The sequence below is a fragment of the Nesoenas mayeri genome (genome assembly GCF_963082525.1).
Source record: "Nesoenas mayeri genome assembly, chromosome: Z".
NCBI lineage: Eukaryota > Metazoa > Chordata > Aves > Columbiformes > Columbidae > Nesoenas > Nesoenas mayeri.
Genome location: NC_137542.1, coordinates 40996096 through 41018092, shown reverse-complemented (window position 1 = coordinate 41018092; position 21997 = coordinate 40996096). Strand labels below are relative to the sequence as shown.

General features: G+C 36.4%; 1 protein-coding gene across 1 annotated transcript in view; it reads left to right on the top strand.

Moving 5' to 3' along the window:
* FBXL17 (F-box and leucine rich repeat protein 17) overlaps positions 1-21997 on the top strand; it is a gene marked incomplete at its 3' end in the record, with an annotated part of 295024 nt that overhangs the window by 256747 nt on the left and 16280 nt on the right. The window contains exon 8 of the mRNA XM_080363002.1: positions 21438-21580. Within this exon, the coding sequence (XP_080219128.1) occupies positions 21438-21580 (143 nt within the window). The remainder of the gene's footprint in view (positions 1-21437; positions 21581-21997) is intronic.

Below are 21997 nucleotides of genomic sequence, written 5' to 3'. Positions count from 1 at the left end.
CTTTTATACATTCATGCATTTAACTAATGCATGCTTTTGTTTAAAATTAAGTATGTTTGATATGAATAATATGGTGTACTTGCTGCTTTAAATGTGATAATAAAATTGTCAACAAACTGTTTCAGACCTCTAGTGCATTTATACAAAATATAAATGTACTTTTCTTGTAAGTATACCTGCATCAATGTACCTATTGATTCATACTAGTGGTGTTCAGCCTTCTTTCATATGGGATATCTAAAACTTTTCTAATGGAAATGTGGATGTTCTAGAAATATGTAGAGATTACTATATGTCATATTTGAGCCTTCACAAGTATTGCAGATTCATACAGTTCACAGAACACTGAAAACTACTGCATTATGCCAACAAACAGCTAATCCATGTTCATTCTATCTTAACCAAATCATGCAGCCATAAATTGAGTGGTATTAAAGAAACATGGATTAGTTCATTGTTGCATTTGAATAATATGAAGTAACCTTTGCATTATAAGCAAAATTACTTTTTGTGACAGATTTACAGTGTAGTTCTGTGAAAACTCTTAATCATCTTGGCTATACTGTTTTCTGTTTGTGTTATGCTGTCACCTCTGGCTGTTAGAAAGATAACGATATTCATACCTGATATAATTCAGACTTCTGCTTCTCCTTTACTGAGTTTAAAACTGCAATCAAGATACAACTTGATATGCAACAAGTTATACTTGAATATGACTGGATTTATTAAATAACAGTCTGTTGCTTCCTATACTGTTTATCAACCCTTATAGGTAGCATCTGTTTATGATATAGTTATTACTTGTCTCCTTTTAATTCATCTACCATTGTTAGAAATTTCAGTGTAATTTTTGCCAAGAAAATAGAATCTGTTATGGTTAGTTTGCTTTTTGAAGTGGGAATAGGAGGAAGGGTTACCTTCCATTTACATAGACATCATAGAAAGGGGATATTTATTTAAAACCATTTGATTTGCATGGAAAATTAAATGTATTCTAAGACAAAAAGAGACCATGAATTAGTGATGTACCTGTAATTCTTATTTTAGACTAAATTCCTAACTTGCAGTCTCAATGAAAGGGTTTCAGTAAAGGAATCTAAGTTATTTTAATGATATGTGATAATGCCATTTGCTAATATTAACTAATATAATTAGTCAGAAATATACTCCCATTTTGAATAAGAGGATAGGTGAACTGAGACTTTTTCCACTGAAACTGTTACATGAAAGTTAAGTGTCTTTTTCAACACTTTCACTGAAGTTTAGAAGACTGAAGAAGAGGTCTTACAGTTTGTTGAAATTTTCTGCCTTCTTAAAGGCTTTAATGAGAGACTTTAGCATAAAGTCTGTGGAACCTGGTAAACAGAAGAATAGAGAAATTTTGACATCTCCAAACCTCCAGCTAGTTTTTTTCTCATTTTCTTACCTTCTTTTTCATGGATTTATTATCCTTTGAATAGTAGTAAGCCAATAGCAAGGGAGAAAAGACCAGAGATATCTTCCGCTTAACAGCAGCTTGGTGGCAAAAAGGATTAGTGAGTAAATGAAGGTCATCAGCCATAATGGAGTTTGTGTTTCCCACCACCAGTGAAAGTTAGCCACTGTACATGTATAAAACTTTTTCTGTACATGAATAAATATTATTGTTTCCCTCCAAGATAAGACTGCTTTAGTGAAGCAACTTCAGTTTCCTGAATTTTTAATGTGGCTGTGTTGTGGAGTGCAGTGAAAGAGGAATTTGTGGGCATAATTTGTTTGCCAAAGCAAATTAAAAAGTACGTGTATGGATAGTTTTTAATTATCCTAATTTTAGTGTCACTTACATTAGAAGTAAGTCGGTAGTTAATAGTATATGCTCGTTGTTCATTTGGGTTTGGCTATTATTTTGGGTTTCATTCCATGTTGAATTTTACTGTTTAATTTACAATGGAGCACTTAGTTTTCATAATTACTTAATATGTTCTTGAGTATGTGGTTCTGAGCCACAAAAGGACTGAAAGAAAAAACAAGGTAACAGGCAGAACTGACAGCAAATATTTGAAATGCCTAGCTTCAGAAGGCCAGAAAAAGGACTGTCACATGTAGACTTATCAGAAGATGCTGTTATGTAGCAGTGTCCTGACTGGTATCTTAGCTAATAATGGATTTTACAAGGTAGGTTCTATGCAGCATCATTTTTTTTTTGAAGGACCAAAAAGTTTAAGTGGAAGGGATAGAGGTTTACAGCAGTAAGCACAGACTTCTGTCGCAAGTTCTCTTTTGGATGAAAAGAACTTCAAACTTTTTTTTGAAACAATTACTGTCAATATGATTGAAGACAGAGATAGTGAGGCAAAAAGCAATAACAACAAAATGTGGTGAAAGTCCATTTTAGGTTTGGGGATGTATTGTCTGCAATATAGTAGAACAAAAGACATCCAGAATAAAAGCATTGCTCACAGGTGAGAAAAACAGATATATTGATCTGTTGCAAGGATCAAAATTATTTTTTTACACTACATGCACAAAGGTGTGTTTGGTGTTGAAAATTATCTGTAGCAGCCCTGTTGATATTTATGAATAATGTTCACAGAAACTTATGGCTAACGTGCTTGTCAAAAGATTGTCTTGCTTTTTTGCCTCTTACTGTTGAAGAGGAACTATGGATTTGAGTTTAAATGTCATTATATTGACATTTTCTTTTTGTCTCCTTCATGCCTGCTCAGTGGTTTTTGTGAATATACAATTCAGCTAAATAGTAGTAGTTTGAGAATTTCACTAGCATGCAAATTAGGTATAAGTTTGGAAATAACTTACTAACATACCTTCCACAAGAAAATTGCCTTTATGCGTGCATACACTTAGAATTTCTTGACCCAAAATGTTTAGTGAGGTCTGGGGCCCTCTCACCTGTGCACCAAGTGGTCTGTAATGGAACATAGAGCAGTACAGTCCCTGTAAAAGCTGTCAGAGGACAAGCCAAAGAAGAGTGAATTTATCTGCTGAGATCATGTATCTGGAAATTTCAGTTAGTAGCAGTTCGGCTTTCACTTTCATTGACACTGTTATGCTAACACTACAACTGCTTACCCTTCTGGGTTACAAAACAGAGAATGATTCACCACCTCATAAATTTCTAAAATTCATGCTCAAAAGTATAAATAATATTCAAAGGAATTATTCTTCCGTCAGAAAGAGCAAATGTGTTTCTTCACCCTGTGTGACTGCTTACACATCAAGAAAAGACTTCAAAACCACTGCAGATGTGCTATAGATAAATGCTTGCCACTATCAAATTTCTTCATATGCTGCTCATCATTTGGATAATGTTTGAATGTTCGGACCCTTCCCAGGAGCTAACATTTGCTTAACTTTTAAAGAATCTTACCTGATAATAGAACAGACAGCTTTGACATTCCCAGAAAGATTGTTCTTATAAAAGTCAAGATTTTTTTGTCTGAATAATACCCCTGTTGAAGGGAAGGACTTTTCCTGCGACAAAGTGAAACAAAGGGTTTCCTGAAAGACTCAGATGTAGATTTTTTCATAGCACCATTTTTAGATTGCAGATTTTAAACTTTGTTAATGAGTAAAGATACTAGAACCTGAAACTTCTAGTGTTTATCTGACTTAAGTTGTGTTTCTGTGACTGTCACTGTCATCACTAAGATGATTTGTCAGCTAAGCTTGCACTTGGTAGTTTATTAATTTAAGTGTATACCTGTATATTAATGAACACATGCAATGTCATTTAGAAACTTCCAGACATTATTGAGTAATGTCATATCCACGTTTATTGGGGACATTTTATTCCTCCCAAGCTTTATCACAGATAGTACTCATAGACATTGCCTGTCATTAGTGGCAAACATGTATTTAACATGATTTTCAGACCTGCATAAATAAAATGTAGTACTTTGTATATCAAAATTTGTTATTGCCATGACAGAATAAACTATAAAGAAAGCAAATTGCTGACACATATGTACACTTTATTACTGAACCATGTGGCTCCCAGTATACAGCTATGGTTGACCTTATACCACTGGTTATATTCTAGTTTGCAAAGAGTGTCTTTTACAGTATTAAGGCATTCTGATTTTTGGACAAATTAGTACTTGATACAAAATTGGAGAAGTTTTTTTCTTTTAAACTAGTGGTGCCTGGGTGCATGCCAATTCTCTATCCAGATGATTAAAAAAAAAAAAAAAAACTTCATTAAAAACTTGATTTTAATGTCAGTTTTTAGTTTCTTATGAACAAGGTGTCCTGAATTAAGTTATTAGGTAAGCTATTGCATTTTTACATTACAACATAAAAGGAAGAAACTTCCATGTTTATGTTGAGCAGCCAAATGGAAGATGAATGCCCACTAAGCAACTTAGATAGGAAGTCACTTTAACAAGTGACATGGCTGTGCATTTTTGTTTTGTTGAAACCATATTTATATTGTAAATTTTGGATTTTATTAATGCCTACTACCAATTATTAAAAATTATCTAATTGGCATAAACTTTTCTGTATTTTCTGATCTGGTTAGATAAAAATTTGGGATTTGTCAGATAGAAAAGGTTCTACTGTGTTAAACTGCTTTCCTGCATAGTTCCCAAGAAAATGGCGTTTATTATTAAGGGAATAGATTACATGCCTGAATGTGAAATACACTGGAAAAAATACTTCATAAAACAAGTCTTTTTCAAGCCCTTAGGAACTAACATTTTTTGTTTGCATTTCATCATGCTAATTATTGTTTAAATTGCTCCTTAGGTGGTTAAACTCAGCTAATTTTATGAAGTTTCCTTCTATTCATTATACAGGACAGCTAATTAATGCTGGAAATGTTATTATTCTAAGGAAGATTGCGTAACCATACAGCTACAAATGTCTTGCATGTGTACTTTAGGTATCATTATTTGAAGGCAGTTTGATGATTGCACTGGAATATTATTTTAAGAAATTACAGATAAATTTATCTTTTGATGGAAACTCAGCTTTAGCTGTCATACTAGAATATTCACAACACATTTCAGATATTTAACAAGGAAAGCAGTTCCTTCATTATTTTTCAACCTTGCTTGTGGTAGTTCACAGTATGGAACCTTTTTAAATTATCTTCATTCCTCCCTGTCAGTTGTACTCACCCTCAGCATCCAGTTATATTGATTTATATGAACAACCTCAGTTTCATTAGTTATAATGAAGTTAATGGCAAGTTACATCACTTTTCTCTGTGTTTTCCAAAGCAGAACAATATAACTGCATTGGAACATATTAACTGTTACGTTAAGAAACACAAAATCCTGTGTTAATGTTAATTTATGTTGAGCTGTGGAATGATACATGCTGACAAAACCAGAAAAATGCAAAATTGAGGCTGACAGTCTGTCCTTCCTTGATTGTAGAGATTTGTTGCAGCACACGCAGTATATAACTTCATGCTGTGATTTGGGACCTAAGCAACAATCAGCACAATAGAAACAGAACAGTCTGTCAACCGCTGCATCAAATTTTATTGTCCTTTTCGGATACCTTTAAAGACCTAAAGGATAGTTTCATAATTTACTTTACCTCATTGGTTTTAAGTCAGTTTGGTTTTAAGTGGTTTTAAGTCTTAAGTCAGTTCAAAGGTTTAGCAAAATAAAGTAATGCATATAAATTATGTATCAAAGCATCTATTTCAATCTTATTTTTAATAAAAAAAAGTGACATAGGGTTACGTCTTGACAATGGCTTAAAATATCATTTGGCAAATATACATGTGATTCTGTTATGTATTACTGCACATCTGGAATGTCAATTTGGACTTTGAATTGGTTGCGTGAACCCTCTTCACACCTTCTTCCATGGGTGTTTGGTCTCCTCTGTTTGGGAAGATTCATCTCTTCCTGACAAAATGCAGTTTTTGTACTTCTGCTGATCACTGCAAAGCCGTTAAGAACAAATGGTATTCCCAGAGCTGTCTTGGAACACTCATGTAGAAAAGTACTCAGGCATAATTACATAAGAAGTCTGCACAAGCCTAAGGTTGTAAAATAGATACTATCCCTGCCTATATTCGTATCATCCTGCCATATCCTATCTTCATATCCACTCCTATCCTACTTGGTTGTCCACCATCAGCAGTGAAAATAGAATCAACATTGTTCCCACTGTACTTGCACTATATGTATTACTCCTCTGTAATCACATTAGCTGATGACTATTTTGAAAAAAAGTTGCTGGTAGTCAGATTCAGTTTGGGAAGAACTATGTTGTTCCATAGCTATGGCTCTCCAAATACTTTTGAATCATAGAATCATTTTGGTTGGAAAAGTTCCTTAGATCATCAAACCCAACTGTTAACCTAACACGGCCAAGTCCACCTCTAAACCATGTCCCTAGGCATCACATCTACACATCTTTTAAATAGCTCCAGTGATGGTGGCTCAGCCACTTCCCTGAGCAGTCTGTTCCAATGCCTGACAACGCTTTCTGTGAAGAAACTTTCCTAGTATCCAATTTAAACCTTCCCTGGTGCAACTTGAGGCCGTTTCCTCTTGTCCTATCACTTGTTACTTGGGAGAAGAAACCAACACCCTCCATGCTACAACCTACTTTCATGTAGACATAGTTGTAGACAGTGATAAGGTCTCCCCTCAGCCTCCTTTTCTTCAGGCTAAACAGCCCCAGCTCCCTCAGCTGCTCCTCATCAGAATTGTGCTCCAGACCCCTCACCAGCTTTGTTGTCCTCCTCTGCACCCTCTCCAGCACCTCAATGTCTTTCCTGTAGTGAGACGCCCAAAACTGAACACAGGTTTTGATGTGCGGCCTCATCAGCTCTTGGTCTTTAGAGAAACTTTCTACATATAATGCCCATGTTAATGTTAGGTCATAGAATGATTTGGGTTGAAAGGGACAGTAGAGATTATCTAGTTCCAGCCCCTCTACCGTGAGCAGGGACAATTCCCACTAGATTGTGTTGCCATAGGTAAAAATTTGTTGTGGCTGAAAGAAGGCAAAACTGGTGTACAGAATTGCTTTTCTCCAGCTAAATAAAGTAGAAATTAAAAATGAAAATAAATTATCTGAAAAGTAAGAAACAGTTGAAGCACTAGTGGTGATGCACCTGAATTATTTTGTCTGAATGCTGTATTTCAGACTTCCTTTTTTAATGGTGTGAAAATGTCATAATAGTATCTCAGTCACATCACTAGGTAGTGTCTGCTATTACTGCTATTTCTTCAGATTGCTTTTCTAGTATAAGATTAAGCATATCTTCATTTCTTCAATATGTTTTAGACTAATTCTGACTTTCTTAGCACCATCTGAAGATGAATAATTTATTCTTTCTCTTTGTGGACTTCTTGAATCTCCTCTTTTTTCAAATAGCAGCTTTCCTACTGTCGTCCTCAAGACTGTGGGAAATAGCCATTGGACCACTAGTAAACACACAGCTTTTACTGAAAAATTTGACAGTCAGGATGTGCGATGGTTTATCAGATATATTGAGGCTTGGCATTGAAGTGGCTTGTTCAGTCACATTTTTAGCAGCTTACTGCACAGCCAAGTTATTACAGATGTGCATGGGGCAAGCAAAATATGCTTGATGCCAAAGTTTGGGGGTCTTTTTCAGGAAAAAGTGAAAAAAAATAAACCCCAAAGTAGTGTTAGAGGAAACATAATGTGTCAGGGAATGATATTCCAAGGCTGTAAAGAGTTTTAATAAAGATGTTAATTTTTTCTCTTATAATATATTCATGTATATATGTGGGCTGTACAAGTAGTAAGGAGAGTGAATGTGAATTGGCTGAGTTAGAAAAATAAATATGCAATTCTTCATGAAAAATAACCCGTACTCCTAAAGTAGAGGAGTGTTAATACTGTATCAATATCTCAAAACGGCATTGAGTGTGTTTCTGGGTGTTAAAAAGTACTGCCCACATACTTTTGTTGTAGTGCATAAACAGTCTAGTGTAACACCTCGTGCTCTATGATATACTTGGTTTTACTGCCTGTTACTTTTTCTGTGTTTTGGTGAACAGTCAGATATCTGCCCTTTTGCTGAGTGCTGGATGGTTACACACTGGGAGTTTTACAATGAAAGCCAAAACTTTTAAAATCCATTTTCTTCGATTTTTAGATTGTATATCTAAAATTTTATTTCTGTAAGCAGTTTTTATCATCTAGTATTTATTTTGCTCCTTTGGCTCCACATGATTAAATTTTATGTACTAAAAATTTATCTGTTGTATTCTGTTTGCTGCTAAGTTTATAAAAACCCAAGAGCTGTTATACTGAACCCTGGTTTAAGTAGCCTTTGTTCTCTTCTTACCATCAAACAGTGTGAAATTCTTTAGTGCGTGACACAGAAGTTACATGTCATACATTTATTAGATGTTTTCCTTCCTCCAATCTTCTAATCTTTTTGATGTGTAGTCTTTCAAATTGATAATTTTGTGAGTCCTCATTTTTGAAACAGCAGATTGCACAATTCCATTGTTCTTCATTTTAACACCTCCGTTTTCAACATTTTCCCTCTGTGGCATAATGAGTCTAGACCTCTTTTATAGATGTCATGCTTTGTCTCAGCAAGTATTTGCAGATCATCAAGCAGCCTTTTCAAAGTCAGTGTTTATTAATCAGAGGAATACAGTAGCTAGAGTCCTTAGTGAAGAAAGACAAAGCTAAATTTGGAAAAGGCTGTGTTCCCACATCATTTAGGATTACTTCTGTCATTCTCCAAAGAAGCGCTGTCTTATCTTGGCTGATTCCACAACGGAACAGGCTAAACAGTTAAATTCTTTCACTGTGAAAACATCTCCTTCTGTTTCTACCCCCTCTCTTGCAGTCCCATGTGACTAAGAAGTAACTAAAGTTTTGCTTTTTTGACAATCAGCATCTCAACATCCTGAGTTTTATTTCATCTATGAAATTTGGACTTGCCAAACCCAACTCATTCACAAGAAGTATGGAATAATAAGATATGTTTAATAAGTGATTATATCTATGCATGTTATGTGTGTACAATTATATACCTATTATAATATACCTATTATTATGTAATAGGTTGTAGTTGTATATTGACAAATATATATGTAAGAAGTGATATAAAGTGAGTTTTCTAGCTTCTGCCAGTTTATTGTCTCAAGCTGTTCCAGCAAAACATTAAGTGAACTTTACACCTTGTCTGTATGTGACATTCTGCATTCTGTCACTATAGCCCCTGAAATGCTCCAAGATTCAGCTTTTTCAGAACATTCACAGTTTCATAAGCAGTGCATGCACCAGTTCTCCAACAATGCAGATTTCAAAAAAAGATTATTTCTTTCATACCTCTCTAGATTAAAGTGTTGCATATACCTCACATCATTCAGAGTTACAGGCTTTATTTTTAATTCTGTCTAGATTTGAGTTTTCTCTGTGATCACTAGTGACTATCACCTCTGAATGCTACTAAGTCCCTGGATGCAATAGTATCTTGGACTAAGAGTTTTCATAGGATAGGTACATGTTGTTTAAATAAGTTTAAACCCCATTATCCATTTTGAAAAGGTTGTACTTAAATTTTCTTGTCTATCTCTTGTTCTTGTTTTAAGGCATTAAGGTGATTTTTGGACACAATGTGTCCATCTGTGGACCTGAAAAAGAAGCAGTCATCTTTGAGAGTCTACAGCACTTCACAGTATTCTCCTAATTTAAAAAATAAAATAAAGTAAAATAAAATAAAATAAAATAAAATAAAATAAAATAAAATAAAATAATAAAATAAAATTAGCCTGTCCCTTGTCCACAGAGTGAGTTCTCTCAATTACAGAAGGGCAATCAGGTTGACCAGGCTTGCTTTGCACATGGTAGGTCTGTGCTGGCTGTCTCCTGTCATCTTTGTGTCCTTCAGGTGTAGCTTCCAGGAAAACTGGCTCCATGATTTTCTTGCAGATCAAAAGTCAGGCTTACTGTCTTCCATTTGCAATCAGACTGTGTCTGTGGTGCTGAATGAAATTACTCCTTTGCAAAATAGTGCAAAGAAAACAAGTAATGTTTTCCTTGGGCAAGTGAAAATAGAGCAAATCTGCTTTTAACAGCTTGGTCTACAGAGGCTATTTTGTCTTAAAACCATGGGATTAAAGCCAGCAGCTACTACCACTTTTGCAATCCATCTCTGAAATGGGTATTTTTTAATATTTTTATGAGAGATCTACAGTCAGGCAGAACTAAACATGCTGCATGCCTTTCATTTTACAGTACCAGTATCTTCTTGCATCCTCATACTGAAGATTTTGGGATTTTCTTTGGTTTGGTTTGTGTTTTGCTGTTGATATGCATTGGGTAAAAGATGTTGAAATGGCTGAAATGTCACAGAGTCTTTCTTCTGCACTGCTAGAGTTTATTAAGAATATAGATATATTAAGAGTTAATTCATTGTTGTCTGTGTTGAAATTTCTTCCTCAGAATCCTGTATAAAATACAACACTTTTGTATTATTTTGTCCAGAGTTTAGCCTTGTTCTTAGTGAGGACTACTGCAGAAACAGCTTGTTATGTTAAAGATTATTCTGAAAGATCACACTTCTCTGCTTTTGCAATTTCATTTCTAGTTCATGGCGAAGTTTTTGTTACATTGTAGGACAACACGTAATTTTTTTAACAACCTTTGTACAAATGTACTATTTTCTGTATGGTTTTATTCTGGCCAAATATGCAAGTCAAAAAAGTAAAGCAAGCACCAAGATTAATTCTACCTGGGAAATACTAGCCCTCTAATAGCATGTATTTCCACAGGTTTGAACTGTAGGACAAACATTGATTTAACAGTTACCTTTTTTCTACGTACCAGCTAATAAAGTTGGCATTGAGTACAGCAGTGTATACTGTACCAACATAATAACCATAAACCACAACAAGACCATAGCTGGCTAACTGTATACCAGCCACTTTCATGTCTTCTACAGAAAAAAATAAAATATTTGCCTATATTAAATATATTTTATATCAAAAAATAAAATACTTTTTCCACAAAAAAGCTGCCATCATTCATCTTACAGGCATTAAGTCTTTACAGTTCTAGCCTTCAGGGGTTTTTTTTTAAGCTTCCTGAGGTAACCAGTACTTTAAATAATGAGATTTTATTTTCAAAAGGGAAACCAGAAATACATTGTTTTAAAATGTATGTGTTATATCTTTCAAACAGATTTTTAGTCAAAGTTGTGGTAGTATCACTAGTTGAGTGGTTTGCCACCATGCTTCCAAATAAAGGTCAAAATATTCATCCAGAGAGAATGGATTTAACTAGATTTCCTAAACTCCTGGAGAAAACAGGTTTGCTCAAGGGATACAGTCTGTCTCCTTTTCATTTCCTTGAGGCATCTTATTAGATTGGTTTCCCAGTGTGGTCATGCCCCTATATCTTTCTGCATTTTATTGCAGTCCCATGCTTCATTCTCAAGAAATGTTGCCCATAGCCACATATGCACAAAGGTATAACAATAAAATTATCACAGGAGACTTCAAGCAGCCTGAGGCAGGTGAAGACGACACAAAAAAAAGGAAATCAAATATGTTAAAATTCAGGCTTGCCATCGAGAGAGATGGTACAGCATTCTATCAGGAAAAATTTCAGGCTGGGCAAATTTTTTTCTAACCTTCTTCAGGGTTTACAAAAGTTTAGGTCTTTACCTATTTACATATCTCTCTAGTTGCTGTCTTCTGTGAGAACTTGACATAAATATGAAAATACCACTAGTATAAAATATATTTAAAAAAAAAATCTCCCTTTAGCCTCACTGCCAAACCATGAGGGAAAGGACTTCATTGCTTTCCTGTTTACTTACTACGTGGATGTATGTACTGTAAGGGAAAGTAGTTACAGAATTAAGGTTGACATTTGATTATGAGAACAGTGAAGTTCATGGTTACCTCATCTACTTACGCATTTACTTTTATTTCAAGGGAACTGCTCGTACAGTTAAAACCAGGAATGTATTTAAGTATTTGATTATAAATGGAATTGGCTGAGTTCCCTGATGGAAAGCCAGTTCTTGTACAAATCCTGTCTCTCTTGCTTTTCTATTTCACGGTGGCACTGAAATGTATCTGTTATATGAAGTCATGATTATGAAAGAAAAAAATGCATGTCATACTACCTGTCAGCCGGACATGAAAAAGCCTGAGCTGAATTAGACTTTTGACTGGAAAACCAGCAAAAACTGAAAGTGATATACCCATGGTAGCTTTTATTTGGTAGCAGATGATCTGCAGTGCTTGATACATAATTGATATCAGTGTATGCTAACAAAGTACTCAGTCATTAAAATACCGTTATGAATTTAAAACAGGAGTAGATTAATTGTTTAAGAAGTTATCATGCAGAGAGTTTTATACAATTGTTTTTCATTTAAGGCAGAAGCAATATGAATTGCGAGCTATGATTCCTCCACTGTGTGAGCAACATAGCCTAGAACTCAAGCAGTGGTTTGTTCAACCACTGTAGTTACCCCAGCAAAACATCTTTTGACACGTGGAAATGGGATTGGGCATGTAGTCAGCCTCTGTACAGAACAGATTAGCTGAACTGGAAGACCTCATGTAATTTGCATGGCAGATAACCATCAGCCTCGTCAGTGCAGGGAGTAAACATAAATCCTATCTATTCGGGTCACATGGGCATCAATATTTGCTTTGAATAATAAAATTCTGTTGCCTTAATTCAGGGAAAAAAAGTGAAGTCACTGAAAATTTTGTGAAAATAATTTTTTATGTGTATGTACTGGTAAAGAAGAACATTTTCTATGTATAAGCAATATTTATGTTGACTAAATATTCAATACTTAATCTGTTGCATACTGTAGAGGATATTGTTAACACATATAAGTTAATGTTTTATTGGTAAATGTAATATATTAAAATTATTTGGCTGTATATTTTCTATATAGTCAGCTGTAGTTTACAATTGGCAAGTGTTTGTGTCTAATGGCGGGCTAATTTATAAATGCTTTTCCACAAATCACTGGAAATGGAATATCAAACTAATTCTGGTGACTGGTAAAGCATCAATGCATTCAAATGTTTGTCATTTATCCGCTTCATTTACGTATTTCTCTTTTTTTTGTAATTCAATAGAATAATATAAATGAAAGATAGAAAAGACCATTTAAATTGGCTTGTTCAGTCTGTCTTGTACTACATTTTCTTTATAGCCTCTCCAGAACTTTGTCCACACATATTTTAAATAACTCAAGCAGATGAGAGTAACTCTATAACTCCACCAACAGAAGGAGATTATTTCACAGTTCACTAAGATGTGCTGCTGTTACACCATTTTTTAGCATCTAAATACCTGGTTTTCTTTGCTCATTTTCTTTTTATTACATCTGCTTATTGCAGTTTTAAATTTCATAAACTTCTGCCTGTTTTTTTTGTACATTAGGCTATTCAGAAGCTAGTAGGTAGCTATCAAAGCCACCTTAATAGCTTTTGTCTAGGGACGGTAAAAAAATAAAATGGGAAGTTCCATAAGAAGACTGTTACTTGGTAATACTTTCTTGACTGATTGATTTCTACTCTGTGTAAAACCTCAGAGAGGATGGAAATTTTAAATTCTAATTCTTGCACATTTAAATGCTTTTGAGATTAATGATAAAAAGAACTTAATAAACAAATGCTAAAATGTTTTTTGCATTAATGCATATGTATGTGTAATGCCTTAGTATCAGAGTGATGTCAATCATAATCAATTTTTTAAAAACATTTCTATCCAGTCCCTACTGAATGCTGACCAAAGGCGGTGTCTTTTACATACAGTATGTTAGCTGATGATAGGAGAAAAACAGCAACACAGTTAAACCTCACAGATTTTCCATTAAATTGAACTAGAATGTATTGATTAATTAAGTACTCCATTTTGTAGTAGGTGCATGTCAGTAAGAATATGCATAACTGGATGTAATTCTGCTTAATACAGGAGATTCCCAAACAATTCCATTTGGTAAAATTATGCAAAACCTGGAGTATTTGTTTCCAGATTTAAAAATACATTTAAATTAAATTACGAGTGGGCCAAATATTGGATGTTGTTCATACCAAGGATATGTATGTATTTTTTTCTGTTGTAGTGACCTTATACTTGGGAATGGTCATGACTAAATTATAAATGTTAGATTACTGATTTTTTAAAACATATTAGTGTAATATCTGTTTCTGACTTTTTTTTTTTTTTTTTTTTTTTAATAAAAAATCAAGGAGAAAAACCGCAGGATGATACGCTGCCAACTGTAGTTGCCCCAAAACAGTCCTGGAAAACAAACAGAGCAGTCTCACAGTCACATCCACTCTGATTTGGTTAGATGTGAGAGCTCAATGCTTGCTTAGAATCACAGAAACATTCCAATTGCAACCATTGGTTTCACAGTTTACATGCAGTTCAACGGAGACCTTCCTCTCTGACTAAAGCGGTCTTTTCTGCCTGTAGTATAGGAATATATCACAGAATCACAGAATGGTGGGTGTTGGAAGGGACCTCTGGAGATCATCTAATCCAACCCACCTGCTAAAGCAGGTTCACCTAGAGCAAATCACACAGGAATGTGTCCAGGCGGGTCTTGAATGTCTCCAGAGAAGGAGACTCCACAATCTCTCTGGGCAGCCTGTTCCAGTGCTCTCGCAAGGAAGTTTCTCCTCATATTCAGATGGAACCTCCTGTGCTTCAGTTTGTGCCCGTTGCCCCTCATCCTGTCATTGGGCACCACTGAAAGATATGTGGTGCCATCCTCTTGACATCCATCCTTGAGATATTTATAAACATTGATGAGATCCTCTCTCAGCCTTTTCTTCTCCAGGCTGAACAGACCCAGCTCTCTCAGTCTCTCTTCATAAGAAAGGTGCTCTAGGCCACTAATAATCTTTGTAGCCCACCACTGGACTTCCTCCAGTAATTCCTTGTCCTTCTTAAACTGGGGAGCCCAGAACTGGACACAGTTCTCCAGATGCAGCCTCACCAGGGCAGAGTAGAGGGGGAGGAGAAACTCCCTCGACCTGCTGGTCACGCTCTTCGTAATGCATCCCAAGATACTGTTGGCCTTTTGGCCACAGGGGCACATTGGTCAGCCTGTTGTCAATAACTCCCAAGTTCTTCTCCGCAGAGCTGCTTTCCAGCATGTTCACCCCTAGCCTGTACTGGTGCCTGGGGTTATTCCTCCTCACCTGCAGGACCCTACACTTGCCCTTGTTGAACTTCATCAGGTTCTTATCTGCCTAGTCCTCCAGCCTGTCCAGGTCTCACTGAATGGCAGCACAGCCTTCTGGTGTGTCAGCTCGTCCTCTCGGTTTGATGTTGTCAGAAAACTTGCTGAGGGTGCACTCAGTCTCTTCATCCAGGTCATTGATGAACAGGTTGAACAGGACTGGACTCAGGACTGACTTCTGGGGAATGCCACTAACTACAGGCCTCCAAACAGACTTTGCACCATTGATCAGAACCCTCTGAGGTCTGCCATCCAATCAGTTTATGATCCATCTCACTACGAAGAAGGCATTCAGTAACTCTGACTTCTCTGTATCATCCATCATCAGGGCACCCTCCTCATTCAGTAGCAGACCTACATTTTCCCTAACCTTCCTTTTGCTGCTGATCTACTTGAAGAAGCCCTTCTTGTCCTTGACATCCCTGTCCAGATTTGCTTCCAAGTGGAGCTTGGCCTTCCTTGTTGCATCTCTATGTAGTCTAACATCCTCCTTGTATTACTTCCAGGTGGTCTGTCCTTTTTTCCACATCACATAAACATCCTTCTTCCCCCTGAGTTTTGACAGAAGCTCCTTACTCATCCATGCTGGCCTCTTACTCCCTTCACTTGATTTCTTCCTCATAGGGATGCATCAGTCTTGAGTTTGGAGGAAGTGAAGTTTGAATATTAGCCAGCTCTCTTGGACCCCTCTACCTTCTAGAGCCCTGTCCCATGTGATTCTTCCGAGCAGGACCTTGAAGAGGTCAGAGATCACCCTGCTGAAGTCCATGGTTTTAGTCCTACTTATTGTCCTGCTTCCTCCACGCAGGATCCTGAACTCCACCATCTCATGGTCGCTGCAGCCGAGACTGCCCCCAACCATGACACCTCCAGCCAGTTCTTCTTGGTTTGTCAGGACAAGGTTCAGCAGTATGTCTCTCCTCATTGGCTTCTCCACCATCTGTGTCAAAAAGTTGTCATCAATGACCTGTAGGAACTTCCTGAACCGCACGTGCTTAGCTGTGTTGCCCACACAGCAGATGTCAAGGTGATTGAAGTCTCCCATGAGAACCAGGGTATGTGATTGTGAGGCTACTTCTAGCTGTCTATAGAAAGACTCATCAATTTCCTCCTCCTGATCAGCTGGCCTGTCGTAAACATCCACAACAGCATCCCCCTTGTTAGCTTGTCCTTTTATTTCTACCCATAAGGACTCAACTCATTCATCATCCCTCCCTAGGCAGAGTCGTAAACATTGGAGTTGCTCTCTCACATAAAATGCAACTCCTCCACCTTCCCTTGCTGGCCTGTCTTTCCTAAACGGTACATAGCCTGCCGTGGCAACATTCCAATCATGTGAGCTGTCCCACCACATCTCTGTAATAGCAATGAGACCATGGCCTTGTGAATGCATGTAGACCTATAATTCTTCCTGGTTATTCCCCATGCTACACATGTTGGTGTATAGACACTTCAGGGAAGTACACAAGCATGTGGGTTTCTCATTATGCATTTAGCTATCAGTTACTGTTGGCTTTTAATGGCTGTGCACTAAGGACAAAATTTGTCTTATTCTTCCAACTATTCCAGCTGGTCGTGTAAAAGATGCTACCTCTGCCTACAAACCTGGTCCTGCATATGTCCTTTCACTTCCTCAGTTACAGCAAAGTATTACAACTGGAAAATATTTTTGCTTAATGTGGCTCAAGGGTGTGAGGGCAATTTTCCGATTCCAGTTAGAGACTTTACACTTTATCTTCTACTGCGTAGGAGCTGTACATCAGTTGATGTCCATTCCACCAACCTAGTGCTATAAAAATAAACACAAAATCTTGTTTTTGTCAAAATAAATGGGAGAGAAAAGAATTTGATTCATTGTTAAATATTCACATACAGAGAAGTTCATACGTCAAAGCCAACATGTTTAAACTACTTGATGGATTTTTGTGTACCCACCTACTTTAAATGTATAATGTTGTTCTGTATGGTCATTCAGTATGTTTTTAAGCCTGGTTGTCATTAGTATTGAAACATACCTTTGACTGTTCTTTACTGCTGTTTGTGCTACTAGTTCCTAAGTCACAGAATCCAAACTTGCTTTGTAAGGCTTTTAATGTATATTTCCTTGTTAAATTACTGTCAACCTTTCTGAAAATAGCAGTATATTCCGATTATTGTGGGCAAATGCAGAGAGGAATAATAACTGCTGAGTAATGCAAACATTTTCTTAGCTGAAACTTGTGGCTTAAAGTATTCTACTCATACAAGCAGAAGAACAGTGTGTACGCAAGACTTCTAAAAGAACTCAAGGATGAAATAGCCAAGCTCCTAACTGTACTTCACTTAAACCTGCTCGGACTGCTTGGCAGAGGTATTTAAAAAAAAGTTTCAGGGAAGATCAGAAAAATATTAACTGATAATCCTGTAATCTGTATAAGGTAAATTAGTAATAATACAGAATACGATTAGTGAACACATTAATAAATATGATACATTAAGGAAGCATTGACAGAGCTTTTTTTAAGAGAGGTTGTGCTTCATAGTTTTATCAGACAGTATTTTGGAGAAGTCAGCAAGGAATAGGGAAGATCTGGTTGATACCGTCTGTTGGGATTTACGGAAAGCATTTGCAAAGCAACCAAGCAGATATAAAAGGGGAATTCCTGGATCAAGTTTTAAGGCACGTTCAAAACAAACAAGGGGCAGGTGGTTTTCAAAACAAAAGGTAGCTAAACTGAGGGACTCCTTGCCACAGGATGTTGTGGAACCTAAAAGAGTTTGTGGATGACTAGACTGATCAGATAAATTTACAGAAGTACAGTGGCATCAACCCTGATTCAGAAGGTCCCTACACACATTTTTTTTTCATGTGAGGAAAGTGTTCCGGAAAAGTATTGTTAGATTTTCACATGTTCTCATGGCCTTTGTTTATTTCCCACTGTTGAGTGCTGATAGAGACTGAATAGTATATCTTTTCTCTGACCAAGGGTGTCCTCGTGAGGGTGCAGATGCACACATTGGAATTTTCTGAAAGTAAGGTCATTAGTGTTTTAAAATGGCATACCCCCTATGTGTTTGATAGATGAACTGTTGCAATATCTGCCTATAGTGTAACATTGCACACTCTTGTCAAAATATATGCATTTTTCAGAAAGACTTCTGCTAAACTGAGGACAAAGAGTTGCAAAGTGCAAAATAAAGACGTTATTTTCTACTAGCTTATGACAATATTTTAAGTCTTCAGCCATCTGTAATGCAGTAATTGATTTCTAGTGTCATTTGTAATTAAATTAGAATATTGCTTTCAATAGTTTCTGTGTATTAAAGAATACCCAGCTATTTCATACAGATGAACAGAAAATCCAATATTTGCATATGACATTTGAGGACTCTGTAGGAACAGTTGGGGTTGAGGCAGTGATGAGGAATGCTGCAACAGAAAGGCTAGCCAGACAAAAATACTATCCATTCAGCAGTCACTAATCTAAAGTATACCCCAGCCATAGTTAGCCTAAGACATACCTGATGAACAGATTAGGCACACAGGTTGATTAAAGCATAAAATTCAATTGAATTATTTGCATATACACAAATGTGGAACACAGGTGAAGACAACAGATTAACAGTTGCCTGAAGATCCATCTGGAACGTTTTAGCTGCAAAAGGCATTCATTTAGAAAGCCCTGCTCCTGAAATGTCACAGTTGGATTTTTTGTTTGTTTCCACTCTATTTTTAATGTATAATATTGATATGTAACATCCTGAGATGGTTTTATTCCACTTTGTATTGGTTTTATAAGTATTGTTACTTGTACCAAAAAAACGTTGTCGTTGTCTCATAGTATTTATTGTTACAGTTGTGTTCTCACTTTCCTGATAATCAATAGAATATAGAAATGACAATGTAGTCTAAAAATCATACGTGTAGACTTTGATGTATGGAAACTTACTTAGCTTTCCAAATCTTGGGGATGATCTTCATCGTTCTTGTAATACCTCAGAGAAGTCACACTAGTAACAGCTGGCTGGTTAACATATAGATGTTCAGAAACAAGCAGTGAAGGCCAGTTTTGCAAAGAGCCTTAATGATCTGTTATTTGATAATTATTTTGTAATTATTTCAATAATTATTAAGTCCTTTTTTCATTATTTTAAAAGGTAAAAATATTTTTATCTTCATATAAAAATCCATAAGACTTAACTGATATTCAGTTAAGGTCCTACTGTAGAAATGTAATGCTTTACCAGCCAAAAAGTGAAAATACAAAGAATAATATATCAAATGATGAATTAACACATTTTAAATTATGTTTTGTTATAAAATGGTTTGCTGTGAATATTCTGTTACAAAACAGTGTATCTGAATAAGACAGAGAATCTTTTATTCTTGAATTTGTTTAGTATGTGCATATGAATGAAATTTCGTGCATTAGTCATCTTTTTGCCATGTCCAGGGCAGCTTCTTGGACTGATGATGCTCAGGTTATATTTTGGTCTTGGGCATTCAACACACAGTGTAACACTGTTTTCTAGTCTTTCAACAGCATTGTCCCCTACATTCCCTCTAATCTGTGTATTTTAATGCCTTTTCTAGGAGAATCATACACTGGTGTGGTCTGGTGATATTTTATGTCACTTCTAAAACATATTCTCTGCTAATTTTCTTCCCTTTATTAGTTTTACATTAAGCATTGAGAAAGACAGAATATGATTGTAACTTTACAGAAAGTAGCAAGATTTTTCAAATCTAAACACTATTAAAAATTTTGTTTAGCTGACAATATTCTAATCTAGCGGCAGGCTTTCAGTATTCCTGCACTACTTCAAGTCTGTAACATTTTGTGTGGAGTTACAATAATCTGTAATTGCTACAGGTCTTGTTATTGCAAAATATATACAGAAAGTTTTTGATGCTATAATTTTGGAAGGGCTCTGTAAAAAGTACTATGTTCTGTTATATATATAATATATTTGCATATTTGCAAAATTAGGACTTATTTTCTAGGGATGAGCGGGGAAGGTAACAGGAAGTTGGTATTGTCCTAGAAAAAGCAGTGAAACCATAATGAAACTACGTAGATGATTGTATCATAAATTCATTATGTCAGTTACAAAATTCTGTTATCATTGCCATTTGGTGAACTGCTGCAAGAATAAAAGGATGTACTACTGCAAATTCCACAGCTTCTGAGAATGTACTTGAACCTCTTTTGGCTGATTTTGTTTGCAAATCAAGTCCACCTAAATATTCCATCTGAGTATGAGGAGAAACATCTTTACTCTGAGGGTGCCAGAGCACTGGAACAGGCTGCCCAGAGAGGCTGTGAAGGCTCCTTCTCTGGAGACATTCAAAACCTGCCTGGACACATTCATGTGTGATCTGCTGTGGGTAAACCTGCTTTAGCAGGTGGGTTGGGCTGGATGATCTCCAGAGATCCCTTCCAACCCCAACCATTCTGTGATTCTGTGATTTATAAATTATCAAACTGTCCTTATTGTTGTCTGCCGTCAGTACGGGTCTTTGCAGAACCACTACAAGGTCAGGTGGGTTCTTTGTCTTTGCTTCTAGATCTCAGTTACACCCTGATTAGCTAAGATTGACATCTGGCATATCAAGAGATACCAGCTCTTCATAACTCCGTTTTTGCTGTGATTTTGTTGTTGTTGGGGTTTTTTTTGTCAGTGGATTGTGTAGCATGAACAGCTACACAGTGTCCCACAGCTGCTGAAAAATCATCCCTTTAAAGATATTTGCATTATTTGGACCAAGCCTGTATTTTCTGAAAAGTGTTCTAGTCCCTGGTGACCAGGGTGCTAGTGATTTCTGTCCTTTCTGTCATTCCAAACTAGGCATGTCATGACAAAGCCTTCCCAATCTGCTCAGATGCCTTGTGGTTTCTCCTGCCTGTGATTTCAGTCCTTTCAGAACTTCCTCTTTCCTTTTATAAAGGCTCAAGCTTTTATTTTAATTCCTCCTGGCCTTTTTATTTTAATTGGAAGAGTGTTTGTGAAGAAAACATGAAAGTAAGACATACTGAATACATAGGAAGGTCTGTTTATCTGTGCATTTGTGTTTGCATGTGTACGTCTTATTTGAAGAGACAGCTATTTCATAGTTAAAAATGCTGAAATACAAGATCTTTTACAAGATACATGACAACTGCTTCTGAAAATTTCATTTCAATGTCATTTAGTGTATACATGGAGCTGACCTTACCATCTCCATGAGCTATATAATTCGTATCTTTAATATCTGTTTTTACAGCTCTGATAGCCATTGGACAATACAGCGTGACAATAGAGACAGTGGATGTTGGATGGTGCAAAGAAATCACAGACCATGGAGCCACCCAAATTGCACAAAGCAGCAAGTCTCTCAGATACTTAGGGTTGATGAGATGTGATCAGGTAAGGTGCATTTACATGAACTGGTGCCTCCTTCTGAGCATATGTGAGAGTGAGTGTTCATATGCGTCTGTGTGAGGGAGAGAAATAGGAAGATTTATTGATGTTTTTCCATACAAACAGATATGGTATTTGCTACTGTGCTACTCTCAGTGTACTGCGTTCACACAGTTCTGGAGAACTAGCAAGAGCACTATAAATTTTTGCTGACATGTATTTGCAAATGCACCTGCAAGCTACACCCACAGCCTGAGATGCTCACAAAAGTTTTATGTGAAATCTACCCTCTGAGGGTTTTGAATATTTCTGGCTAAAACTGTTTTGTATGTCATGTGTTACTTCAGTGTTACTTTCAGTGTCTCTGTTCATGCTCATATATAGTGGTTTTGAAAACACAAGGGCAATGATTTGGATAAAATC